At 47.6% G+C, this 27,769-nt stretch overlaps 1 protein-coding gene across 1 annotated transcript; it reads left to right on the forward strand.

The window, feature by feature from the left end:
• The first annotated feature begins 641 nt into the window (after positions 1-641).
• LOC114025532 (5'-nucleotidase domain-containing protein 2-like) lies at positions 642-27,066 on the forward strand. Its single transcript, XM_027838981.1, has 14 exons — positions 642-894; positions 8,316-8,500; positions 9,373-9,447; positions 9,633-9,688; positions 10,270-10,363; positions 11,292-11,420; positions 17,013-17,073; positions 18,331-18,433; positions 18,684-18,785; positions 21,157-21,238; positions 22,949-23,035; positions 23,241-23,381; positions 23,674-23,738; positions 24,262-27,066. Exons 1-14 carry the CDS (start codon positions 642-644, stop codon positions 24,521-24,523), a joined length of 1,695 nt encoding a protein of 564 aa, XP_027694782.1. The 3' UTR covers positions 24,524-27,066.
• Positions 27,067-27,769: the final 703 nt, after the last annotated feature.

Raw genomic sequence — 27,769 nt, forward strand, 5'->3', positions numbered from 1 at the left:
AAGGCTTCGCTAGATCAGGTCAGACCAGACTCAGCTGACTGGCATCCGGGCCCTCCCCTTCTTTCTTTCTTTCTTCTGAGCTTGGGCGCCTTCGATTGCACAGCGTGGGGCTCTCCCGAGCCGGGGTGCCAGCTCGTTGGGCCTGGTGCTGCAGTGTGCACGTGCAGGGGATAGCAGTGGGCTGGACTCCAGGTACCCGCAGGAGGAGGAGGAGGAGGGAAGAAGGTAGCTCACACTCCGCACGTACCACCTCGGCAGCTGGAAGGCGTGACAAAGCCTGAAGACGCTACGGAAGGCCGGCCAATCATCGAGGAAGCGGCTTACCTCCACGTCTCCCCATTGGGGAATGGAGGCTCCTGGGGCGGAACTTGGCTGCAGAGGCGGAGCGCTTTTGCCAATCAGTAGGGACGTCAGAACTCGAAGCTCTGAGGACTGTCTTGCTGTGGCGCCGGGGCGGGGACGGGGGCGAGGCCGTCCGGGGCGCGTCCTAGCCACGGAGCTCGTTTATTGGCTGAACGGTTGCAGGGGCCGGCCGGGGTTCTGGCGAGCTGGGGGTGTGGCGGCCAGGGCTAGCGCGCGGTGCTCGGGCAGGACTGACCAGGACTGACCCTCCGGACGGTTGGCTTGGGTACGTGGGCGCTATGGCCGCGGCTCCTCCGACTCTGTGGGGCCGGCTCGGGGTGCGCGCGGCGCTCAGCACCCGCTGCGGCTCCGGGGGGCCCGGCGCGGGGGGCGGGGGACCCGGTGCGGGGGGAGGTGAGCCCCAAGGCCTCCGCCGCCACCTCAGCGCCGCCGAGCAGCCGCAGCGGGCGGCCCCCCCGCCCCCCAGCGCCCGCTTGGACAATAAGAGCTTCCTATGGGCGCGCTACAACGAGATGAAGCGCCTGGTGCAGGGTGAGCGCGTGGGGCGCGGCCCCCTCCCCCCCCTCCGTTCTCCTCTTCTCCCTCTCCTCTCTTTCCCTCTTCCTCTCTCCCCTTCCCCCGGCCAAATGAAGTAGAGCTTGGGGGGCGGGGGGGGGGCTCGGGTGACTTCCCCTTTGCCCAGGCCCAGCCCCCTGCTTCCAGCCCGTCCCCGGGGGGGTCTTACTTGAGTCTCTGCTTGTTTCCAGTCCAGCCCTGTACAAAGAGAAAGAAATGGTACTTGTACCTGCCCCCACTGATTGATTAATGAGGGAGCTGTGGCATCATTGCATATTCCACACTGTACCCTACCCCCAAAGATTGGCCCGAAGGATCACAGACACAGAGCTGGAGAGGGACCTTAGAGCTCCTTCCAGGCCCAAAAGAGACCACCAGACTTGGCCAAAGCTACCCACTAGTAGCAAGTGATGGAAAAGAAAAGGCGAGAACGCAGGGTCTCTGACTCCAAATCCTTCGTGCCATTCCTGCCCTTTTCTTTATGAACTTTGATGCATCGTGCCTCCCTTTACCCAGCACCAGAAAGCACGCTTGCCCCTCTTCTTTCCTCTAGTGTTTAAAAGTTCTACTGTGTATCTCAGGAAATGCTGGATGTGAAGCCTACATCCAGTACCACCTAATGGGTATGCACATGGTGAGGTGAATGAGTCTAGTTATGCTGTTGGTGTTGAATGGAGTGTTGAATGGGAGGACAGCTACAGTGTTGGAGGTGGGGGTGGGGAGGAAGGTTGATCTTTTTCCGAGTGTAATTTCTTCAGTTCAGGATGAGAGAGAGGGAACCCCCTCTAAGTATTGCAGTTCTTGGGGAGTAGGACACCAGGTTTGGATGTTTTGCATCCTCCTCTACCTTGACTTTTTTTTTTCCTTTGGGGGAAATTACCGTTGATGACCCTAGAATAAATTCATCTCCTTTCAAATTTAGGATCCACAGATAGCATTTGAAGGTTCCTCTAGGCTGTGGTTTCTGTTTTCTCTCACCACACAGTGAGCATTTATTAAGCACCTAATCACATTGAAAAGTGAATCAAGTAGGCCTCCCACAAAAAGGACTCCTGAATGTGCTTCCTGAAGCATTTCTCAGCACCTTTCCTAGTACATATAATTGAAGTAGGAGGTATAACAGCTTCTGAAGCTTCTTTGAGGTCTGGATGTTTGAGGTTGACTTGGCAGCCAGACGGGTGTGAGAGAGTAAGCTGCTGGCAAACTTTATTGCTGGAGCAGGCAACTCTGGAAACTGCCTGGAAATGTGAAAGCTTATTTTTCTCCTGAAGGAGATGAAACCCTGAATCATCCCAGCACTAAAAGATTTTGCCTTTCCAGTCAGTCTTTCTTTACTTTTTATTTTTTTTTCCTTGAGGATTTAGGTTGTTTGCCTTTGGAAAAAGGACTGATAAATAAAGTCAGAGGGAAACTTCACCTGTGAGTTGCTAAAACAGATGAGCAAATAACCTTACTTTTAAGATAATTTTAACTTGTAATTTGCTGCTTATATACCTGCTTTTTCATAACACCTAATATATTCTGAAATTCATCCTCTTAGGATCCTGAATAATTGTGCAGGATTTAAACTGTATAGACTGTACCAAGTTTCTGAGCCTGTTAGCTTTTTAAATCCTATTCTGGGTCTTTGTGGGGGCAGTGAAGAGAGGAGAGACCTAATAATGTGGTTAGGTTGGAGGAAAAGAACTAATAACCCTGAGCCTGTTTCTAACCATTGAAGTAGCAAACCCCATAATAACAACTACTCCCATCACTTCCCAAATCCTAACATATTCTTAACACCTAGCTCCTTTGACCCTCACAACTAATCCTATGAAAGAGAATGTAAGCCTTCCTCCCTTTCCCAGGACTTAAATGTGACTGTGAATTCCCCCTTGTCTTCTGATCCTTGTATGACTCTTGAATAGGGACCTGCCCTTCCTGAAGGCCTTCGTTTAGCTCTTTGGACATTGCATAGCTACCAGGGGAGCACATGGACTTGGCCGTTGGTTCTGCATTGATCTTGCTGCATTATGGACTTGGAGGTAGAAAGGCCTGGGTTCATATGCCACCTGTGTCACTTAGGAAGTGTGTGGCCTTGAGCAAGCAACTTAATCTGTCTCTAAAGCTCTAAACCTCAGTTTCCTCATCTGTAAAATGAGGATAGTAACTAGCACCTACTACTATTACAACAGCAAGCATTTATTAAGTACCTACTAAGTGCCAGTCACTGTACTAAGGTCTAGGGCTATTACATCAACAACAAAAAAATAGTACCTGCCTTCAAGGAGCTTATATTCTATTGGAGGAAAGCAACATATACATAGAAAATTAAGCACAAACTATATACAAAGTAGTTTCTGGGGAAGGGAAGGAAACCGATAGGTAACACAGTGAATAAAGTGTTGGGCTTGGAGTCAGGAAGACCTGAATTCAAATCCTGCTTCAGACACATACTAGCTGAGTGACCCTGGACAAGTCACTTTACCTCTGTCTGCCTCAATTTCCTCAACTATGAAATGGAGTTCATAATAGCACTGCCCTGTCTGAGTGGTTGTGAGAATCAAATGAGATAACTGTAAAGCACTTAGCATAGTGCCTGGCACTTGGATTGCTACTTAATAAATACTTCTTCCTTTCCCTTCCCCATAGCCCCTCCCCCAAGATACTCTAAACTGGGGAGACCAAGCTCCTTGTTTGCAGCCAGGGATTCCATGAAGCAGAGGCAAGAAGGGAGTGAATTCTGACCGTAGGAAAAGTGCAGAGCCAGGAGATGGAGTATTATATATGGCTGACCAGAATGTCAAGGGAGGGGAATGTGCTAAGCCTGAAAAGGTAGGCAGTACTAATGATTGTGAAGGGCTTAAGCTGAATGGAGAAGTTTGTGTTTGATCCTAGAAGCAATAGGAAGCCACTGGAATTTCTTGAGCAGAGCAGTAACATCACAAGTCACACAGGTGCTTTAGGAATATCATTTGGCTAGCTGCATGGAAGATGTCAAGGGTCAGCCTAGCAGAAAGACTGATTGGACTATTACAGTAGTACAAGTGATTGGTGCTGACAGCTTGAACCTGGGTCCATGGCCACAGGAGAGAGAAGGGAACAGATATGAGATGTTGTGGAGATAGAATTGACAAGACTTAGAAACTGATTGAAAAGAAGGGGTGAAGGAGGATGACCAGTTGAGGATCCCTACATAACTTTAAACCTGGGTGACTCAGGAAGAGGGAAGAGTCTTGGGGGGTGGGGAAGATAGTTCTGTTTGGGACATTGAATTTGAGCTACCTCAAGGACATCCACTGGAGATCTCTTCTAGGCAGTTGATGATTCAGGACTAGAGTTCAAGAAACTAAGGTTGTTTATTTCAATCTGGGAGTCATCTATTAGAGATGGTAAGTAGATCCAGAGTAGGTGCTGAGATCATAGAGAAGGGAAATGTAGATAGAGGAAAGAGAAGGCCCACGAGAGAACCTTGGAGATAGCCATGGCTGAGCCATTCCTGATAATAAAATAAAAACTGACAAGGAGTGACCAGACAGGAAGGAAGAGAGCAAGGGAAGAAGAAATGTCTGAGAGGATGGAGGGGGTCTGCAGTGTCAAATGCTTCAGAGATCAGCCCACCTCACTAAGGCGCAAAGGAAATACTGCATGGAAAGCACTCTGCCAACTAAAAAGTGCTCTATGGAAATTTCATTTGGCCTTGGTGAGAATATCTACACAATTCTGGTTGGGAACATGCTAAAACCTACTGGTTCCTTGACATTGCCCTGTGGGTGAGCACTGTAGCATTATACTCGTTTGACATATGGGAAAACCGAAGCTCAGAAAGATTTTTAAGTTGTCTAAGGGCTTGGCTTTCCCCAGTAAATCTCAGGGAAGTATCGAGTCTGGAGCCCAGGTCTCTACAGCTCCCTGACAGTACTATCCCTCTGCTTCAGAGGTTCTTAACCTGGGGTCCATAAACTTGTTTTAAAAATATTTTTAAAACTGCATTTCAGTAATTGGTTCCCTTTGTAATCCTATTCATTTTAAAACATTCTTTAGAATGTGTCTTTAGTCACTAGACTGCCTGCCCAAGGAGGGCATAACATCCAAAAAATTATAACTTAATTGACCTGTTCTAGTTCCACCTAAGGTCATCTTCCTTTTGCCCCCATGTGCTTTGACTGCCCATGGGTGTAGGAGCCCCAAGCACAGAAGAAAGCCAGAGTGGCAGCACTCCATTGGCAGTTTTCTGTGCTGGAGGCTCCATGCTACCCAACTCTGAGAACATTCCAAACTCTACTGGGAGGGCTTCAGAATGGTATGCTTGAAACAGGCCAGTTGTTGGAGCTTCCTACTGGAGTAAGACCAAATGTTTTTGAAAGCAAATTGAGGGGAGAGGGGGGGCGGGGGCGGGAAGAGCTTATTCTTTCAGGCTGGTGGAACAAACTAATTGTTGCTTTTCATTCAAGTAGAGAGAACCCTGCACCCTTACCCACAACTTTCTTAATTGAGAAATATGATATTTTAGGAAAACTTAAAGCTTAGAAATGAAATCTTATTTCTGTTTCCTTTCTCTGTAACACATATCCACTAGCACTTGTTCCAAAAGTGGAGACAAGTCAAACAAAGAAGAACTATGTCTGACTCAGTACAATAGGGAAAGTGTATTTGATTCTGTAAATAACAAGAAAGACCCACTTTGAAAGAATCCATAGAGATTCATTTTCCTATTCGCAGTTTGAAAATGACAACTCTTTTTTTTTTAAAACAACTCTCATCTTTTATTGGTATGGAGAGTACAGCAAAACTGGGGTACAGCAAATTTGGTCCACTGCTGATTTTGGTACAGCCCATTTTTTATATTTGTAAATAAAATTCTGTTTTATCAAAAAGATGTAAAAACCATCCTTAGCTCTCTAGCTGTTTAAAAAAAAAATAGGCTGGAGTTGAATTTGGCCCATTTGCCAACCTCTAGTAAGGAATCCCCCATACCAATATAGAGCAATGATCTGCTTCCGCCTTCAGATCTCAGAGAAGTGAAATACCTAGTACAACAGGTCACAGGACCAGCATGAGGCAGAGGTATTACTTGAACCCAGGGCTACCTGATGCTTCTAGTCAATCTGCTGTGCTGATAACTGTCATATCTAATTTTGATTTTTAATATTGTAACTTTTCATTAGCTCTCTGGGGGAAGAGAAAGGTATGAGCCAAGCAGGTAATAGTAAGTCCCAGCATAATGAATTCCAAGGATGTGGCCACATAAAGCTCTTGGTTTGGCAACTGGAGGGTAATAATCTAGTTGAAATTGGATCATGCCATTTCTGCTCCTAGAAGGGCCTTTGGAGATAGTCTGTTCTATCACCCTCATTCTACTGGGAAAGAATTCAAGGCAAGAAAAGGATTTAAGTGACTTGACCCAAGATCACTTTTCTAGTTCTGCAAGTAGAGATTGTAAGTCTCTGTTAAATAAGAGGCCAGGCTTCAGATCACCTCTTCCTACTGTGTCTGTCATAAACAGATAGACCTCTCCCATGCTGAGTAATCCTCACTCTATTGATGGCTCTACCTTTCAGATGGGCTTTTGGAGCTCTTGGCACCTGTCTCTACCTCCCTTGTTTAGGGTCCCCATATGTTTGGACACCTGGGACCCAACTTAGTTTTGAAATTCTGTTCACTGGGACTAAATTTCTTGAGGGCCCTAGGCAAAGGAATTCCCTCTAATCCAATGGATTGGGTAGGAGGGCTGAATATATTTCTCAAAAATAAGCATATAACATACGTGAGAGTAATTTAAGAATCTACATACAGGTTGTTGTCAGCCGATTTCTAAGGTAGAATTCTGAAAGAGCAGAATCCCTTCCTTCTTCATTTGCCTTCAGTATAACCCTAACTCTGCAGCTCTCACAAATCACTTTGACTCCAACCCTCTGTTTCAGAAAGGAACAGTAGAGAAAGAAGGCCCACAGAGAAGGAGAATTGGGAATGCTTCCAGAAATTTCTCCTGCCTGCACTTTGGAGACCATTGGATGGCTTGTCTCTTCTGTCTTGGCCTCCTTGGCTGAGAGGCTTCGCTGCCTCCTGGCTCTGCACATCCTACAGGAAACTCAGACTCTGGGCTTGTAGTTGGGGAAACCACATGGAATCACTTTGCAGGCAGTTCAGTTCTAAATGAATTCTTAATGAATTCCTTACTGAAAGAACCTCAGTGTGCACATGCCTCCATCTTGGAGTTCCTCTCTGAATTCTGTGGCAAAAGTGGATGCAGCTCAAATTCCTGATGAGAGGAATGGTCACTCACCTAAACAGGGCACTTGCCTATTCTGAGCTAACTGTGGGTCCTGAAAATATGTCAGGGAGGAATAGCAGATTACATGTTTAATATTTAGGAACTGTGGTTTTCTCTAGGCAAATCACACAAAACTAGCAGGCAAACAGTTAACATTTCCATCTTCACTATAAAGAAAGTGAAGGCGAGACCTTGAGCACTCTTAGAGGAAGCATTGGTTATTTGGTGATGGAGACAGCCAGGGTTGAGGACAATCATTTCTTTGATTCCTGGTTCCTGCTATCTCAGTGTTGGTTTTACTGAAAGGCTATGTTTGTATCAAACTGCTGTTTCTCTGAGGCTTAAAAGAAGAGGATGGGAAGAAGTTACTCATCATAGGAATGACACAATGTGAGTTGCCATCAAGAAGAAACTGTTTCAGAAGAGTGTGTACCAGTGCAAAATGCATTGTGTTTTAGGACTGCATGAATTTTAAGCAAAACATGAAAGGATTGGTTGAGCTCCCAGGAATCGCATAAGATATTGTGATACAAATGCTTTGAGCTTTCAGAGTGTGATACAAATGCTTGGGAAGCAAGGTGTCTGGTGACAGTACTGCAGTTAATAAATTGGATGTTGGGCAACTTCCCCCAATCTCTTATCTTTGGAGGGGTCTTAGCACTGGAAACTTCACTTTGTGCCTAGCATTGTGTTATAATAAAACACCCCCTCTTTTTCCCATTCAACAAGAAATAAAGCATTTGGGGCACCACTTACTTGAGAAATACTGGACTAGTATCCTGAAGTGTCAACTCTTAGAGTTGCAAGGGACCTTAGAAAGTTCAGCTCTCTCATTTTATGGAGGTGGAAGTGAAGGCCTGCAGAGCTTAGAAATGCATATGATTTACTAATCCATTAATTACCTAGCAATTTGCTCTGCTAGGCCCTAGAAGCAAACCCCAGAATATTTGTTATCCCTCTCTCTCTCTCTCTCTCTCTGTCTCTCTCTCTCCCTCTCTCCCTCTCTCCCTCCCTCCCTCCCTCTCTCCCTCTCTCCATCTCTCTCTCCTGCCACTTTCTACCATGACTCAGGATTGGGTATACCCTCTTGGTGGCAGGAGCTTTCCCTAAATTCTCCTGTCTATCCTGTATTTTGGGCTTTCAGATCTGCTCCCCCCCGGTGTGTGTAACCTCCTGAACCCTTCCACCATCTACGCCAACAATGAAGTGTGCCTGGCTGACATTGAGATCTATGGTTTTGACTATGACTACACTCTGGCTCTGTACTCCAACTCCCTCCATTCCATGATTTACAACACTGCCAGGGACATCTTGGTGGAACAGTATAAGGTAAGGGAGGACTCTTCCCACCTGGTCAGTGGCCTGGCCCTCATTGTCCCACTTGGGAAGTGCAAAGCATGCGTGTTGATGAATAAATAACATGTTGCTGACTCTTTGGAATTTCAATGGTTCTTGAGGTACCATCCAGCCTGATGACAAAGTTTGGGTCGGACCGGTTGCCTAGTTTGGTTTTGTTTTGAGGGGAGCAAGGAAGGGAGGAGGTTATATAAATCTCCCTGAATGTAAACAAAGGGAACCTTTGGAGACTTGCTGTCAGGGGGCATGTGGGATACTTATATATTTATGGCACTGGAGAAGTAGAGGTGAGAGACCTGGTTGCAAATCCCAGCTTTGACTTTGGTTTGCTTCACCCACAGCAAATCAGTTTGACCTCCCTGAGCTTCAGTTTCCTCATTTGCAAAATAGTGTGTGGGTGTGTGTGTGGGTGTGTGTGTGTGTGTGTGTGAGAGAGAGAGAGAGAGACATCAACACTTCTGACATCAACGCTATGACCTTCTAAAATAACTGCCTCTTAAGTCTAAGAAGAGGTTTAATGATTGAATTATAAGGTGGTTTTGGTACTTTTCATTATGGCCACTTTCAAAAAGGCAAATGGTTTTTTCATTCTGGCTCTTTTCCCTACTGCCTCCTCAGCTCCACTTTCTAGAACACAGGTGAAGACTCTACAAAGCAGAAAGTATTAAAACTCCTTAGTCGTGACTAACACGCTGCTGAATGCCCCATGTCTCTGAACTAAGACTAGATAGAGCTTGACTTGCAGTGCCATTTTTGAAGACAACAGTATAGAAGCAGTGCCTCCTCATCCCTCTTCCACTTCCTTTCTTCTTGCAGATAATTGTTCTCTCCTTTTCTCCTTGTAGTATCCAGAAGGGATCCGCAAATATGACTACCTACCAAACTTTGCCATCCGAGGATTGCACTATGACATTCCCAAGGTAAGGCCCTTCTGATTGCTTTGGTTGAGTACCTTGGGGGGAGTTGGGGTGTATCACTCGCCTACTTTTCATCCTTCCCACTCCCTGCAAAAAAGTGTCTGGATGACGTAGGATGACCTCTCAGAAAATTCTTTTGGTGGGTTTTCCATGTACTTACTGAGTCTCTTCCCACTGGGTTTATCCAGGGCTTACTGATGAAGATCGATGCCTTCCATTACATCCAGCTGGGCACCGTATACAGGTGAGACTTTCAGGAATTGGGGGTATGGGGAGAGGTGAACACACAATAGTGGCCTTGGAATTTTGCTAAATGGCAAAAAAAAAAAATCTAACACATAGAGAAATGAGAATTCCATGAGAATATAGTCATTGTTTTGTGGGCAGGAGTGTTGTCTTAGAGACATTGGGGTATTAGTGTAGGTTAGCTCTCATTCATTTGTTCTGTTAGATACCCACTTCCCTTCCATATAGGAGAGCCCAGGGTCCCATAGAGAGAGGAATCAGTTAAAGCTGACAGAAATCCATTTCCCTTCGCTGCCAACATGATTATTTTGTTTTTCTGAGAATGGATGATGACTTTTGACCAGAAGGTATGAATCTTCTCCCCAGTCTGGCTTGATTTCCTCATTTCTCAGACATGCCCGCATTGGGACACCAAGGACAGGCTGATTGGCAATCCCAAGCTTGCAGATCTATATCTGGAAGAGATCCTTTGCTCCGGAATGTTTTTTTTTTTTTCTCTCCACAATTCTTTCAAATTGCCCGTGCGTCTCCACTTACCTTTTCTCTCATGGTTTTTTTGCTCTTTTTAATCTTTCCTAGGGGCCTCAAGCCAGTCCCAGATGAAGAAGTGACTGAGTTGTATCAAGGCACACATCATATCCCCCTCCACCAGGTTAGCGGATTCTATGGCAAGGTGAGTAGACAGAGACTCAAGCCTTCCTCCCCTGAGGGTAAGTCTAATAATAACTGAAGGGAAAGGGTGGGAGTGGGGCATCGGGGAAATTGGCTTTCATCATCACTCTTGGCTCACTGATCTATAGCCTTTTGTAACTAAACAGTCTAAAGACTGGAGCTTACCCAAGGTGCAGTACTTCCCACAAGCCTTCACATCAGGAGTTACCTTCTTGCTTACCTTTCCTCAGAGAAAGGTCAGGATTTGAAACCTAATTTCCTGACGCCAAGGCCAGCACTCTCTATTGCATCACAGTTCTGGTTCTGATGCTTCCTAGTCAAGCTATTCCTCAAGGGAACTCTTATTCCTGTTAGATTCTCATCTCCCTGGACCTCTGTGTTACACTAGCTCAGAGTTTTAGACAGCCTATGCTTTGCTGGTGATATTCATGCTGCATAAAGGCAGGCAGATAGGTCTGGAGACCTCCCTCCCCTGTGCACACACCCGCTGGTGTCTGCTACCCCAGCTTGTTCCCCAAAGTGACCAGGTATGATGGAGAGAGAGAGGAATTTGATTTCCATCTTTGTTAGCTAAAGAAATCCTTGGGGAGCGAGGGAGTTAGGTGCCTGTAGCGAGGGGAGTCTAGTACCTGTCCATCATTGACTGACTCAGCAACTTCAAAAACGGGGACTTTGGATATTGGATGGGTTGGAACCTATGGTCATTTCTGGAGGCTGCTATTTCTGGAGCTATTGTCAGAACAGAAGCCTTGGTGGGGGTCAAGGAGGTGAATGGGCAATTGTCAGTAAAGCCACCTGCCTTGTATCTCTTGTCATTGGTGAGGAATCCTAAGCCATGGCTCTGTCACTTTGCCAGGGCTACAGTGCAAGATGATTAACACCTATTCCTCCAAGCATCTTACCCTCTCTTCCTTTCCTGGCTCTCTCAGGGACCAGCAGTGAAGCAATTCATGGACATCTTTTCCCTTCCTGAGATGACCCTCCTTGCAGTGGCCAACGACTTCTTCATTTCCAATGATATTGATTATGATCCCATCCACCTTTATAAGGATGTCACGGTAATGCTTCCTCCTGCACACCTGTCTTCTTCCCTGGGTGGTTTCCAGCCTGAATTCCTCTTGAGCGAGGTTGTAGAGATTGGGGCTCCATGCATGCCATCTGAGCCAAAGGTAAACTCTCAGCTGTTGAATGCCCTGGATCCTCAGCCTTCAGTCATTTCATGGCTACCAGTGGAATGAGCTTTCTTTTCCAGCAGTCGCTGGGGTTATGCGTAGAGGCAACAGCTCTGAGAGAGTAGTGACTTGCTTCTCCGTAGCACATGGCTACTATGTTAATGCCCTACTGGAACACTGATTGAGCACCTGCTCTGGAGTATGCTGGCATAAGACAACATCCTTACCTTTGAAGGTGTAGTATCCTGGTGGGGAGATCATGTTGTTGCATCCTTTATTTTATTTTCCTTTTTGTTATTTCATATTTGTTACTGTATATTCTAAGTGCCAGTGCTGCTATGACAGTAGGTGCACTAGACATTCAAAAGATGTCATCAGGGGCTGAGCAGAACCTCAGGGCAGTGCAAATGGATGGACCAGCTTAAATAAAGGCACCATGACATATGTATGTAAGGCAGTGGTGAGGGCCAGGGAATCAAAGACAGTGACTAGTCGGAGAATTTGGTTTACGTAGTAGAGTAATAGGAGATAAGTTAGTGAGTTTAGACTTTACTCAGGGGTTGGGGTTGGAGGGGAAGTCAGCAAAGTTGTTACCTGCTAAGGGGTGGTTTTAGAAAGATTCTCCTAAGGCCCAAGATGCTGAGTGGAGAGTTAGGGAACCCACCTCAAAAGTTGTTAGACTAGTCTAGCCTGAATGATGGTGATAATGATCCTGGACTGGGATGGTACCCATGAGAATGGGAAGGGGGGAGAATGAACAAAATGCAATGACTGACAGGGGTGAAGGGAGAGGAATGAAGGATTCCCACATTCCTGTAAGCACCAATGAATGCTTATATTGGAGGTGCTATGCCAAGCACCGGGTACAAAGACAAGTCGGGTCTAACCCCCACTCTGGAAGGGCTCCTGGGCTGCGGCAGAACAGAGTAGGGGCTCAGATAGTGGCCGCCCAAGATAGACCAAGATAGACCAAAGAACTGTCAAATAAAGAGGAAGGAGAGAGGACTGTGAGCAAGGGAATCAAGGAAGGCTTCCTGAAGGAGGTGGCATTTGAGTGATGGGCGGGGCCTTGGAAGACGTGCACACTGGTCATTAGCAGTGGTATCAACCAGAGGATGGACGTAGAAAACCATAGAGTATGTTTCAGGAACTGAGAGTTTGGCAGGGTCCTAGAGCAGTGCAAGGTAAGACTTGCAACAACCCCTCAGGTTCCATTTGTAGAGGCTTTGGATTCCAGGCTAAGGAGCTTCAAAGTCTTTAAAATCTCTGTCTGAACTTTCATTTCCTTGCCTTGGCATTAGGACTAGATTTCTAAGGTTGCTTATAGTTCTCGAGTGTTTTTTTGTTTTTACTTTATTTGTTAGGCAGTAGTGAACCCTTACACGTTTTTGAAGAGGAGAAGTGTTCATTTGGGAGAAGGAGTGTGTAGGGTATAAAGAAGGAAAGAGACTGGAGGCAATGAAGGAGACTATTCAGACATCCACATGAGAGGAGATGCTCAAAGTAAGGTTGGGAAGATGGAGGGGGTGCATGGAAATGGTGCTGCATGGCTCCAGTGCTGGAAAGAAGTCTCAGAGGGAAAGACTCGCCTCCCAGAATTAGTGGAGCTGCAACCTCTGCTCCACATCACTTTTCTTAGAAGAGGAAGGTTACCCTTTCTGAGAAATAGTTCCCAGAAGGAGAGAGGCTGGTCATTTCTGCCAGAGGAGAAGTTCTTGGTATTTTTTGATTCTTGAAGAGCCTCAGACCCGATTTTGTGGTATGGCCCATGGAAAGGATTGGGCGGGGGTGGTATTTGAGGGTGAGAGGTGCCTGCCTCCCTAATCTCTACCTGTGTGACTGAGAAATGGAAGGTTCTATCCTGCCCTCCTTTATGTCCTTTCTTTAGGGGAGGCTAGGCCATTGTGCAGGCTACTTTCTTAGAGACAAAATCTCTTCCCCTGGAGTGGTAGCTGGGGGTTAGATGAGTTTGCATTTTTCTATATCTTTCTTGGGAAAGAACAAGCTGTTCTATTAGAGGAGAGCAGGGACCCTGAGCACAGGCCGTTTTCTCTTATCTTTAAGAAACAGCTGCCAAGGAAGCTCTGAAGCTTGGAAGACCATAGAAGTGTCACTGCCTAGTGAGCTCAGTGTGGAGGTTAAGACAGGCTGGAGAAGAGAGAGGCCTTTTTTGGAGTTCCCCCCCCACCCCTGTACCCCTCTGAAACCACTGCAGCTCCTCCCCTCAGTGAGACGAGTGAGCCCTTGGTAACTTCCCAGGCAAAAAGTCAACCTTTCCATTTGGTTTTCTTGCCCACACTTCTGGGCTTAGGTTTTTTAGTGAGCTGGACAAAGGCGGGGAGCTGCCAGTTGGGTATGCTTGGGTTGTTGGCAGGCTTAGAACCTTCCCACAAAGTAGTCATTGGAAGTTAACTTTGGAGAGACAATTAAGACACAGAATGGTCCGTCCCCATCAAGGGGTATTCACCTTTCAGGAACCTGATCACTGTGGCATCCATAGAATGAGCAGGAATAAAAAAAGGCAGATGATGTGTAGATGATGCCTAACGTTTCTTGAATGAAGACATCCCAGTGGGCTGAGACACCCTGGCCCTAGAGCCTCATCACTCACCTGATGAGGGAAGCTCATGGAGTATCTGAAGGGATCCCAGGAAGATGGGCCCAGAACTCTGAGGGAACTAACAAGAAAAGGACCCACGAGCCTTCTCAGTGGCAACATGCTGACCTGGGTGTCTCTGCAGGAGAGGAGAAATGGAATTGGAACTCCCAACTGTGAAGGATTTGGTTCTTGTTCCTCACTTCAGCCTCCCACAAAGTGACCCTCCCAAAGGCCAACACTTCAGCCGGTGCATGTGCTAGATGCTAAGAATCCAAAAACCCCAAACCTCCCTCGTCCCTTCCTTCCTCATCCAGGCACCCATGACTGTGCAATAGACCGGTAAAGAGGGCCTGACAGGCTTGTTAGGCTTCACACTTTTGTGGTCAGAGCAAGTCCAAGGGCTGGGAGTTGGGCCTGGGTGGTCCATTTTAGGAAGGTTTGGAGCATTGAAGGTTTGGACGAACATTAAGAAGATTTGGAGGAAGGTAGCCAGGATGGTAAGAGGACCAGAAGCCATCCGAGGGCTCCATCGAAGGAGTAAGGACAGAGGAGAGAAGACTTGGAGTGGCAAGAAGGAAGGCCAAACCAGGAGCAGCAAGTGGGGGAAGGGGCCTAGGGTCCAGGAACATCAGAAGGGAGGGAATTTCCCCTTCATCAGAGGTTTCCAAGCAGAGGCTCTCCACTTCATTGAGACATTGTTATTCAGATATGAAGTCAGGCTGGACTAGATGACCTGAAGTCCCTTCCTAGAGGGTTAGGTTGGGACATCAGAGAAGGGGGAGTAGCTTAAGTGAATGGCCCTTAGTCTCTTCAATTTCTTTTCTTTCTCTCACTCTCACTTTTGCTCCCCCCTTCTCTTTTCTCTCTCCCCCGTGTATGCCTTGCCCCTTTCTCTCCCCCATCTCTCTTTTCTCTCTCCCCATCTCTCTCCTCCCTTCTCTTCCCCCTCTCTCTCTTCCTCCCTCTCTCCCTTCCCCTCTCCCCCTTCTCTCTTCTCTCTTTTTTCTCTCTTCTTCTGTCCCCCTTCCCCCTCTCTCTTCTTTCCCCTCCCCTCTCTTCCCTTCCTCTCCTTTCTCTCTCCCTTCTATCTTCTCTCCGTCACCCCTCTCCCCACACCCATACCCTTTCCTCATCCCTGTGTCCAGTACTTTTCTACTGGTGTTTCTTACTGCCAGGAACATAGCTGACACTCTCTGAAATTCTGGGTCTATGCATTTTGGCATCATGTACCCTGATTACTTTTTGAGGCTACATCAACTCTCTGCTAAATATACTGTACTGTTTTCTGACTGGGAAAGAGCTAGGGCAGACTTTGGAATGGGTGAGATTCTGTCTTCTCTCTCCTTACATGTGCTGTTGTGGCCTGGCTTGGCACTCCGTGCTGCTCCTGCCTTCTCTGCCAGGCTGCAGAGCAGCCTGTCTATTTCCAATAAATGTGGGGCCCAAGGTTTGGTGGCCCCCTCACTCCTGTTTCTGTCACTGCTCCAAGAAGTAGGGTCTTTTCTAGAGTAAGTCTAGGCTAAATCAAAAGCCCCAGACCTTAGGTCCCAAGGATATTTTGAACAAGCATAAGCCACAGCCATATTGGCTCATTAGATCATTTACATTCCAGGCCAGAAGGGATCTTAGAGGTCATCTGGTTTAAAGCCCTCCTTTTAAGGAAACTGAGATGCAGAGAAGTTGAGAGATATTTGGGCAGTAGCATAACTGGGATTCAAACCCTCTTGAGTCCTCTGTCTTCCAGTCTTGCCATTTGAGACCTGAAGGTTCTCCAGGTATGGTCTAGGGACCCCCAAGAGGTCTTCAACATCAAAACTCTTTTCATTCTAATACAAAAGTGTTTCATTTCTAATATGGTAAATATCAATAGATAGGAGCCATTCAAACCAAAGCTCAGTGGGGGTTCCTCAGTCATTTTCTGGAGTATAATTTGAGAACTGCTGCAGGAATCCCAATTCCCCAACCACAGGCCCTAGTTGGAAACCACACAAGGGCCAGAGGGATTTAATACCCAAAGTTTGCTGAAGAGTATTTGTCAGACTCCTGCATTTTCTTTTCTAGCCCTCCCACTCCCTCCTTTGAGCCCTTGGTGACCCCAGATAAGTTGTTCTTCTTGAGCCTTGGGCAGACTCTTTTGTCTCTCTGGTTACTGGAGGGGTGAGAGTCTTTTGTTTTCCTCCAACTCAAATAATTGCTTTGCTTTACTTTTTTGGGAGCCTCTTTTGCTTGCCCAGATGCTCTCTGGGAGCTCTCTGGGAATATGTAATCGGAAACCTTGAAGGCTACTCTTTGACCCCCTGAAATGTGGAATGTGCTGCTTCTTTTTACCCAGATGATTTCTGGCAGCTCTGTCTCCTGAGGGCATAAACTGAGAACTTCTCTGTTTCATCTCTTAAAAGGTGCAAAGTCCCAAGTCTGTCACTGATTCTGAGTTTGTTGTCCAGTCCTCAGACAAATCCTTCCCTTTGGAGATCCTTTAAGGAGAAGCAGCTAGTGGAGCCCCCAAAGCCCATCTTGAGCCTGAGTTTCTGCCATAGAACAGTTTGCATTCTGGAGAATTGTTTCCAAATGAATTGCCTTCTCCCTTGCAGCTGATGAGTTAGGACTAAGGGGGGGGGGGGGGGGTGGTGGTACGTGAACAGGCCATCAAACTTGCCGTCTGAAATGTAGCTGGAGACCTGTTTTCCTTCAAGCCTCATTGTGGGATAAAGAGCTGGATTGAGGTTTCCCTCTCACACCTGCTGGTCTTGTGGGCCACTCCCTAAAGCAGTGAGCTTCGGATCAGCTGCTCCCCATGATGGGGATGTTTTGAGGTTTTTTTTTTTAAATACACCCTCAGCTTTTCTAAAGCTGCATATTTCCTCCTTTTTTTGTCTTAGGATGCCATCAGAGATGTGCACATCAAAGGCCTTATGTACAAATGGATCCTCCAAGACTTGGGTGAGTTTGGGCCTTAGAACATGGGCAGACTCTACGTAGAAACTCCTGAAATTGAAAATGAGAGTGAGGGAGTGCATGCCCATGTGTACGTGTGTGTTGCATGCGTGTGGGTAGGTGGGTATGTAGAGGGACCCAGAGAGAGAATTGGACCACATTTCCTTGGTTGTGTGGATCAGACTGAAGCTTACCTAAAAATGCCAATCCCATTGGTTTTGAACTGACTCTCACATGTGCATGTGTTGAGCTCTGAGAGATTTAGAGACCCCTCAAGGACCGGAGTATAGGACAGGATCGTCTGGAATGAATTCACAGACTCAAGCATCCTTTAAGGCAAGATTTATTGTTACTCTATACAGTGGGCAGGGGTCCTTAAGGAACCTGCCAAGGTGGGCAGAGTTCCTTAGGGAACTTGCAACCTAACAGAAATGATGCTAAAGCTTATATAGGAAAAGTAGTGGATTATGTGTCAAGTATGCTCATTAGGTGATAACATACAACTACGTCATTCACTACTGGAAACGTGGGGGGGGGGCCAGGAGAAGAAAGTGTTCCTAAAGGTTACATTTTGATCTGTTATGTCTGATAACAAGATAGTTTTGGGAGTTGACGTCTATAGCTTGACTTCTGGATTGCATACAGTAACTGTGGGCATCAGTACTTGATAGTTTTGCTGGTACAAGATAATCCTGTTCATGCAAGGGAAATTCTACAGAGTTTAATTTGTTCTTGTAACAGGGAGAGATAGTTTGCCTCACCAGCCCCACTCATGAGTTATTACCAGAGATAGGGTCCTTGGGCTGGAAGGAAACTGCCAGGGATAGTGTTTCTGAGGCTAGGGAGAAATTGGAGTCCAAGCACAGGCACCCAAGTACCCCATCACAGGCATGCACATATTCTCTCTCTTCTTTCCTGTGGTAAAGATAATTAAGAGCTGTTTTTATTTATAATTGCTCTATTCAGTTCTGGTCTTAGAGGTTTGGAGGTCTTAAGCAATCCTCCCCTGCCCAGAAGTTATGCACTAATCTGAGGGAAAAGAGCTCTTGTGAGATCTTGGTGGGGGAATAGTTTTGTCTCCGAGCTGCAAAAAAGGTCTGTGGCTTTGCAGGTTTGATGTGAGGACTTGCCCCAGTGTCCAGGGCTTCCCAACTTGGGATTTTATTAGGATCAGGGCTCCAGATTGTGCCTGACTGGAGACGCAAAGTCCCCTGCCCGGGCCCTTCTGACCTCCCTGCACTTGTGTTTATGTCCGCTTTGTAGAAAAGTACATCCTTCGGGGTGAAGAGACCTATGCTGTCCTGCGCCGTCTGGTGGACAACGGCAAGAAACTGTTTCTCATCACCAACAGCCCCTTCAGCTTTGTGTGAGTGTCCCCAGGGGAGTGGAGTGAAGGTGGGAAGGGCACTCAGAAAGCTCTTCCTCTTCTCCTGCTTCCCTGCCCCCATATCTGGTCACATGTTGCAGTGTATCCTGCAGAGGCTGGAGCAACCACTGGGGCAAGGGGTGTTGGGGAGGTGAGGGGTACACGAAATGTGCTGTGGGTGTCCGAGGAAGAGAGTCCTCTGATCCTACAGAGAGGCCACGACCCTCCATCCTCTTCTCTGTCTCTCCAGTGACAAAGGCATGAAGTACATGGTGGGCAAGGAGTGGAGGGATTTCTTCGATATAGTCATTGTGCAGGCGGATAAGCCACATTTCTTTAATGATGGCATCAAGTAAGTGTGTGGGTCTGGAGAGGACAGCCTCATTTGATCCTGTGGCCTGGGTGTAATGGTGGGAGGGAGGGAAGGCAGCACAAAATCCTGTCCCTAGCCAGGCAGGCGGAACCAGCCTTCTTTGGAGCCTTTCCTTCTTCGGCCGTAATTCACATTTAGATAACCCCTTTGTGGTTTCCTAAACCACTTTTCTCATAAGCACCCTGTGAGGTCCACCAGTTTCATGGAGGAAGGCAGCCCAAGGCCCTTGCCAGTAAATGTGGGAGCTGAGACTTGAACCCAGATCTCTTGTCTTCCAGCTCAATATTCTTTTGCTACACAATGCTATTCATCTAGTGCCTGCAAATTGGGCTTCCAAGATTCTTCTCTTTCATTTTGTCAGAGAATAAGTTTCTGTCTCCTCTTGCCTGGAGCCAGGCCTCCATGTCACTTCCAGACCATGTCCAAACCATGCCACTCACTATACGTGCCTCTCCCCTTAGAAGGGAAGATCACAGGGCCTGTCTCCCTTGCTTGGCTCTGTTTGCATCCTCGGCACTTAGCACGTCATCTGGCACGCAGTAAGTGTTTATAACAAATGGTTTCACTTTCATTCATTCGTTCATTCATTCTGACTGTAGAAATGAAACAATATCTTGAGTTGCTGTTTTATTCCCTAAATATTGGAAGTTGGTCTGGACACGTCCAGCTCAGAATCGTGAACCCAGCCCTGACTCAGCCCCAGTCCCATGGGCCCCTCAGAGAAGCTCTATCAACTCCACATTCTTCCTTAATGCTAGGAGTTCATGTTACTACTTTACAAAGCTAAGGCCATGGAGTGGGGTGGGTGCCATATTGTTGTAAAGTTTGAAGCCTTCAGCTTGGAGTTCCTTTTTTGTTAGAAACCTCGTTGGCTGAAGGTGTCCTTAGAGGGATGGAGTCTGTTTGGGAACTTTTGAGCCTTCACTTTGTGTTTTCCAGAAGGCCTAGCCTTAACTTAAATGTGCTTTCTCCTTGATAGGCCAAGTCCACTTTCCCTTAGTTTTTCAAGGAAGAGCACTTGTGAGCAATGGAGGGGGTTTAGATCCAACCATTGAGAAATAAAGCAGAGACCAGGATCTACTCAAAGGCAGATGTTCTGAGAACACAGGCCCAGAAGGGTTGGTGGCTGGGGCCTAGGGCACTTGGTGGCCCTAGGGGAGCCTCTCAGGGATAGTTAGGGACAGTCTCAGCTGCTCCTGGTTGGGCTGAATGAACCCTTTGGCTGGGGCACTGACTGTAGCCTAGAGACAGCTCGTCTCTTTGATCTGAACCCTAGGGGCCCTTTGTTTGGGTTTTTGGCCCTTCCTCCCATTGATTTGACTAACTATAGATGTGACCCTCCCAAACCTCCCACTACAGTATTCCCTGGGCTGAGGCCAAACAAAAGCATCATAAGCCTGAATCTGGGCAAGCCTTTGCTGGCTTCCTCTGCTCCTGCTTATTCCTAGAATAAAGGAAGTCCCTTCTCTGTTCTTAAGTGTTGGGAGAAAAGGAGGAAAGGCAGCCTCCTGCCATCAGCCACCACAGCAACTCCGGGCTGCTTTCTGGGGGAGGGGCGACACTGGGCCAGGTAGGAGGACCCTAGACTCCCAGATTCTGGAATTTCCTTTGTAGCCTCAGGTTTGCTTCTTTTCCTCTGTCTCTCTCCCATATTGTCCCAATAACACTTGACATGCTCCCTCCCCCCAGTTTCTGTAGCCTGAAGACAGGAGTGGGAGAATTCCTGCCCCAGAGCAAAAGTGACAGACCAGTGCCAAATGGGGGAGGGGGAGGTGTACTGAGACAGGGGCGCTAGCTTCACAGCTCACTGACATTCACAAACGTTCTGCCCAACGTGACCTCTTAAAATTTCTTTCATAAAAATATTCTGTTTCTGTTAAAGGGCCTTTAATTGGTTGTTGTAGGGTTTTTTTTGGGGGGGGGAATACTCTTTCTCTTTCTTATAGGCCCAGTTCCTCTATGTAACCTGCTCCAAACATCTAGAATCTTCTGTACCCCAACAATGTTCATAAACTCTACAAATGCTGCATGAGCCATGGGTTTTCTAGGGAGGTAAACAAGATAGGAGCAGATGAATGAATGCAACAGTGTCTGGTAGAACTGGAGCCAGAGGGCCAAATGCCCCACTCTGGCAGGAGTATCCCTCTAACATGCATTTCTGAAAGAAGTGGGCATTCTCTTTGAGAGGGGAATAAGAGGCTGGGAAACCCCCAACCAATTGGCCTGAGCTCTGGGGCCACATATACCTATCTCCTGCCAAAGACTGGATAGCTAATATAGGAGAATTCCCCTATCCCAGGAGGAGAGGGAAGACACTAGGTGCCTGAGAGCTGTCCTTTCTTTCTGGCAGACCTTTCCGACGATTGGACGAGAATGGAGACCTTCAGTGGGATAAGATCATCAAGCTAGAAAAGGGTCAGGTATACAAGCAGGTGAGGCCTGTGCCCATTGTTCCAAGGGCCTGGATTGGCACTCCTGCTTCTCTCCACTCACTTGGATGGCTATCGTAACTGTTTCCAGGACTGTGTCTACCACCCCTGTTTCTCAAGCACCACAGTATCTCTTCCAGCTGGAGCCAGGGGCTTGGGTCCTGACAGCAGCTGCTTCGGGTTCCTTCCTGGCCAGCTCTTAACTTGGGACAACAGGCACTGAACCTCATTTCTACAAGGGAATATGAGGCTACCATGCTGGTGCTTTGGGGGGTGTGGCATCAGGCTCTACTTAGAGGGAAGGTTCAGGTCAGGGATTGGGAGGCACAAAGGGAAAGAATCAAAACCACCTCCAGTGTGCAGGATGTGGGCCTCCAGTTTCAGCAGGAGGGCTTCAAACTTTGTACGTTTTCCTGTTAACCTCAGGGCTCCTCAATGTGGCAGATGCAGAGATTGTCAGTGACATCACAGTCTGGGAGTATCAGAAAGGTCTCAAGGAATTGTATGACTCATTGCCCTGGCCTGAAGGGCCTATTCCACCCCCCCACCCCCCCCCACACACACACTCTTCTCAAACCATAACCCCTTCAGGCTCCACCCAGCCTTTGCCCTTCACACTTAAAGGTACCCAACAGAAGAGGTGCCCACTCCCCTCCCCTCAGGGCACGTGGTCAGGAAGGAAAAGTGGTTTGGAATACTCAGGGCTTTGGGTTCTTCAGTTTGAGAGATAGAAAATGTTTCCCAGAGACAGCATTCTAGTTGTTGCAATTCTAGGATCTGAGGTCCAGTCTGGGACAAAATCCACAGGCAAAGAGGAGGAAATCTTTTCTTTTTCTTCAATCTGTTAGCCACAATGAAAGACCAGACTGGTCCTCCTGGCACTAGGGTGCACCTCTCACATCTCCTTTTTTTGGAGCTTGTTTGGGACAAGGAGCTAAATTACTCCCATCACCACCAGTCCTGACTTGTTTGCAGAAGAAAGCAGCTTAAAAGGGGAGGAACTGAAAAGATTCCTTCCTTCAAAGTCATTCTTTTCATCATCACCAGTAATAGTAAGATATAATATTGGTACTTCTCCAAATCGGAGAAAGTTAACAGAGTCATAATGTTAGCTAGCATTTATTTAGTGCTTTAAGGTTTACAAAGCAATGTACTTGGTACCTCATTTGATTTTTGATCCCCACAACAGCCTTGGGAGGTGGGTGCCGATATCCCCATTTTTAAGATGAGAAAACTGAGGCAAACAGAGAAGTGAGCTGCCCAGGGTCACACAGCTAGGAAGTTCCTGAGGCCAGATTATTCAATGGAAGGATTTGGGAAGAGATGGCTAGAAAACTCAAACTCAGGTTGACATTGAAATGGAATTGACCTTAGGGCTGCCTTCTGAGCAGCATCCCTTACTTGAGGCCGTATTCTGTAGTGGAGGACCCTAATAGTGCCAATGACTTTGGGTACAGTTCAGAAGAGGTTGCAGTGGTCATGACTGTGCCGCTTCTATGATTCTATGATTCTATGAGGAGGAGTAGACTGCCCTGATTTGGGGGCAGAGCAGCAGGGTGCACAGGGCTTATGCTGGCAGGACAGCAAGGCTAAAGGTCAGTGAATTTCAGGGAGGAATAGCATTGCCCAGTGAAGCATCTATATCTTTCTATAATTGTTCCCCCCTCCAACTTTCAATTATCCCTAAACCTGGATCTCCTGCTCCATCCCTAGGGGAACCTGTTTGATTTTCTGCGGCTGACTGGTTGGCGAGGATCCAAAGTCTTCTACTTTGGTGACCATCTCTACAGTGATCTGGCAGTGAGTCTTTTTAGGGAGCCAAAAGAGGGAGAGGGGGACTTCACACTAGGGGCTGTATGGACAGCAATAGTGGATCCCCTCTCAGGGCCTAGGGGAAAATCACTAGGCAGATTCATTGAGGCCAAAGAGGCGCCAGGGGGGTAGGCCATGGCTGTCCTCTTCACCACACTGTTCTTTTCCCTGCCTCATTGCTGCCTTCTCCAAGGACCTAATGCTTCGTCATGGCTGGCGTACTGGGGCCATTGTTCCAGAGCTGGAGACTGAAACCAAGATTGTCAACACAGAGCAGTATTCTCAGTCACTGACATGGCTACAGGCCCTCACTGGCCTACTGGAACGTATGCAGGTCAGTGCTCTCCCTCTGGCTGGTTCCTTTGGACCAAGAGACTTGGTGTAGAGTGGTGGAGGTAGAGCAGAAAACTGCTTGTGATACTTTGAAATGTTTCCAGGTTAAGTCCTAGAAGCCAGAGGCAGCTCTGGCAATAGCCTTTGGGCTGCTGGGTCCTCCATCTCCCTTCATGTCCAGCAGCAGCCTTTTTGGCCCTCTAGCTTGTCCAGAGTGTTGACAGGATCAGAGTTAGGATTCTGTGATGTGGTAGGACTTAAACCAGAATGTTTTCTTTTTGGTTGCTGCCCAGATGTTTCGAGATGCTGAGTCCCAGCAGGTGCTCCAAGACTGGATGAAGGAGAGACAGGAGATGAGGTGTGTTGAGGCTCCAAGGCCAGTGTGGCTGGGTCTGGGGGAGGATGGGCCTTGGGCTAGACTTCCCTAGGGTGGGAGGTGACTTCAGCCCCTTGAGTGAATAACCTCCCAAGACCTCTGGCCCCATGATGCACTGGCATACAAGGCCTAGGGGCATGGTCCCTGTCCTGACACCTGCCCTTCCCCCTCCCTTCTCCCTGACACTTTGTTTCCCTATCCTTCAGTTGAAGAAGTGTGCACCAGACACTGGGTGGACTAGGTGCTAGGCCTAAAAAACATCAACAAAACAGCCTCAGTCCTCAAAGACTTACATTCTAGGGGAATGTCAACAGTTTGGATGTCACAGTCATATTGGAATTCATCTCCAAGGTCCAATTTGCTTGTATTTGTCAAGAGTTCAATCTGTAACAGTTAAAAAGAAAGAAGTCACTCCCTAGGCTGTGTCTTTGAGGCTAAAACCAGGCCCCCAGGGCCTTGCCCCACTGTGAGCTGGAGCTCTCTCACACTCTCCGTTTTCTCCCAGGGCTGTCACCAAGAATTTGTTCAACCCTCAGTTTGGCAGCATCTTTCGAACCTGCCACAACCCCACCTACTTCTCTCGCCGGCTGTGCCGCTTCTCAGACCTTTACATGGCTTCCATCAGCTGCCTGCTCAATTATGACCTTCGCTATACCTTCTTTCCTCGCCGCACTCCTCTGCAGCATGAGGCCCCCCTCTGGATGGACCAGCTCTGCACAGGCTGCATGAAAACCCCCTTTCTGGAGGAGATGGCCCACATTCGCTAGGGTGTGCGCTTCCCTCCCGGGGGTGCTGGGCCATTCACAAGCCAAGGCCTGGTATAAGACTGGATTCTTCTGGTCTCAGCACATCCCCCTCCCATCCCCTAGCCCGGTCCGGGGTTGGGAGCCAAAGGGTGACAATGGGGCTGACCACCAGGGTGTCCCATGGAGAGGATACACTGGCATCAGCTGTTGCCTTTGTGCCTCTTCATTATGATCTCCTTAGGGACCCACACGACCCTATTCATACTGTCCATTGGATGGGTGTTGGGGTTTGTCTGCTTTGGTGCTAGGGAGGAGCCTGTCCCTGAGGCTTGAGGGATGGGTATCCCCAGTTAGAAATCTGTTTCTCTGGGCCAAGCAACAGAGCCCAGCCACAGCTGAGAGAGAGAGAGAGAGAGAAAGCATTAGAAAGAGTGTGGATCCATGTGCCTACTGAAGAGGCAGGCAGAGAATCTTAGAACTCAGAAGGCTAGTCCCAGTGGACTCTGGAGGACCCTTTCTCCCTTTGATTGCATCTGGGACCTAGGAAAATGAAAGGACTTCCCCAGGGTCCTAGTGTGCAGAAAGTGAGATTTAGTTTGGGGGTTAGCAGAGGGGGTGGGTGTTGTTCTTTGGGGTGGCAGGGTTGGAGTCTTTCCTGGGTTCAGAGGCCTTGTAAGACCTTGGGATTCCCTCAGGAGGGGCCTGGAGCCTGCTAAGAAGCCAGCTGCTTTGGCTCTTCCACCTTCACAACCCCTCCCCACAGCCTCTTCCTGGAAACCTCAGGCTACACCCTAGCCCTGCAATGGGCCCCGTGCCTTGTCTGCTTTCTCTTGCCAAAAAGCTGCAGCTTTGACTCTTAACTGCACAGGGAGAACTCTCGGGAAAGCAGCAGGGTTGGGGCTGGGTTACAGACTGTATTTGGCAGGCAGAGAAGCAATAGATGCCTCCACAAGGTTCCCAGGGCTCTTGCTAGTAGCAGGGGCTCCCCATTCTGTCAAGGCATGTACCAACCCAGCCCTCCACCCAGAGGTTGGACGGGGGTCTTTGGTCATCATCTCGTCTCAGTCCCCGCCTTGTAGGTGCTGGCAGGCTCTCCTCCCATATTTGCTGCCTATAAATAGGGAGAAGCCCACTATCCCATCCTATTACAAAGGAGTCTGCATCTGCAGAACATCTCCAGTGGAGATAGTGGACGTGGTGGGCATCGTGCTGTCCCTGATGCTCTGAGCCCTCCAGTGGTGGGCTCCCATGGAGTTGGAAACATCTCTGTGCCACCCCTGTGCAGCTTCTGAGCCCCCCCTCCTTCCCTCACAGTCAGCTAGAGCTGCTAGACCGGGAGGCAGGAGCAATCTTACTCAAGCCTTCTACCTCTCTGGCCACCCCTCACTCTTCTCTTGCCCCTTTCCTCTTAAAGGAAAACAAAACCAAAAATCCAGTTGGTTTTCTATCTCCTTTATTTCTGAAGATGCTCTTCCCTCTACCTCCTCCTCAGAGAGCCATCTGCTGAATGAACGTCCAAATGTTCTAGATGGCTAATATCTGTCTCCAGACAAATGTTAAGTACTGGGGACAGTAATAGAAGTAAGCCACCCCATGCTTTCAGGAGGCTTAGATTCTGATGGCTGGAGAGCCAGCCCATGGAACAAAGATACCAAAGGCAGTTTAGCCTTCTGTCGAGTCAGTCCGTCAGCTAAGCCTGATGCTTTGGCCAGTGTTCCAACAGCTCAACTTGCTTGCCTACTAGAGTTCCACTCACTGCTAATGGTGTAGAAATTGTTCACTACTTTAAAATGGTCTCACCTGCCACTACCTTCCCCCGTAGTGAAATAGTTCTCAGGGCCTTCTCTTCCATGGAGAGGGAAAGCACTGAGCCAGAATCAAAAATAAAGGATTGTGATTGAGAGGGTAGAAGACTGAAAGGAAGGTGGCAGAGGGCCCACCTGGACTTGCAAAAGGATTGCCCATATACTCAGCAACAGGACGGGAAGCACCTTCCACAAGCACTTAATTTTAGAAGTTTGAATAAATGCAAATAATGGAGGCTAGGGTAGGCAGTAGCATGAGGAGGATGAGGAGAGGCACCTCCTGGATGCTGCTTGAGCCAGGCTTTGAAGACTGGGCATTTTAAGGGGCTTCTGGAGGGAAGGGAATGTACCCAGGTATGGTGCACAGCCTAGGTAGAGGCAGAGAAATGGGAGATACTATGTCCTCAAGTGTATGAAGAGAAGTACTGTGGAATACATTCAGATAGGTAAGCTAGAGCTAGGTTGTAAAGAGCTTTAAATTCCCACAGTATTAGTGTTCAAGCAGGGGCCATGAACGTGGCTAGAACTGAGCAGCCATAGGGCAGGGCTGTCTGGGGATAGGCATGGGGTGGTGGTGACGTTTGGGGGCTGGAGTCAAAGCCTTAGAGTGGAGAGGGCAAGCCACTTGCACAGCAGTTTGTCTGAAGAAGACAGAAGGGGGATTCCACTATACACTTAAAATACATGTAGCAGCACTTTTTGTGGGAGCAACAAATGAAACAAGGATGTCCATCAACTGGGGAATGGCCAAACAAATTGTGGTATGTAAATGTAATGGGGTATGATGCTGTAAGAAATGACAAACGTGATTACCAAGAAGCCTGGAAAGACAAACTTGAGCAAAGTGAAGCAAGCAGAGCCAAGGGAACAATAATACACAATGACTATGATAACAAAAAGAAAAGCCACTGTGAAATCATGAACCATAAATGTTTTTTTTTAATTACAAAAAAAAAAAAAAAGCCCCAAAGGAGATGTGAGAAGAAGCCTCCAGCAATACACACTCCCCTTCTCCCCCACCCCACCCCCATTTTTCTGAGGTGGGAGATCGATGGATGTGGAACGTTGCATATGATTTCAGATTTGTTCAATATGTTAGTTTTGCTGATGGCTTTTTCTTCCTCTTTTTTCTTTTAAAAATTCTTTTTGTTATATGGAATGACTTTTTGAGAGAAAGAAGGGTGGGGGGAGGGCAATTTTAACAATGTAAAGATTAAAAATCTTTTTAAAAGATCTGGAGTATTTTGGACAGTCCATACAATGTGGGTTGTATGGTGGATAGTGTATTAAAGAAACCAAAAATGGTCTTGAACCACATTGAGAGGCATAGGACCTAGGTGATTATTGTGCAGTATTCAGTCAGTACTCGTTAGACCACACTTAAAGCATTGTGTTCAGTTGTGGGGGCCACATTTTAGAGAGGGCATTGATGACTTGGCCATCATGAATTTATGTGTTCAGT

Source organism: Vombatus ursinus, unplaced genomic scaffold (genome assembly GCF_900497805.2).
Source record: "Vombatus ursinus unplaced genomic scaffold, bare-nosed wombat genome assembly UNPS02014831.1, whole genome shotgun sequence".
Lineage (NCBI taxonomy): Eukaryota > Metazoa > Chordata > Mammalia > Diprotodontia > Vombatidae > Vombatus > Vombatus ursinus.

Coding starts and splice junctions, on each gene's coding strand:
- LOC114025532 (XM_027838981.1), top strand. CDS start 642: ATGGCCGCGGCTCCTCCGACTCTGTGGGGCCGGCTCGGGGTGCGCGCG. Junction 8,501..9,372: donor TCTTGGTGGAACAGTATAAG/GTAAGGGAGGAC, acceptor TTCTCCTTGTAG/TATCCAGAAGGGATCCGCAA. Junction 23,739..24,261: donor AAGGAGAGACAGGAGATGAG/GTGTGTTGAGGC, acceptor GTTTTCTCCCAG/GGCTGTCACCAAGAATTTGT.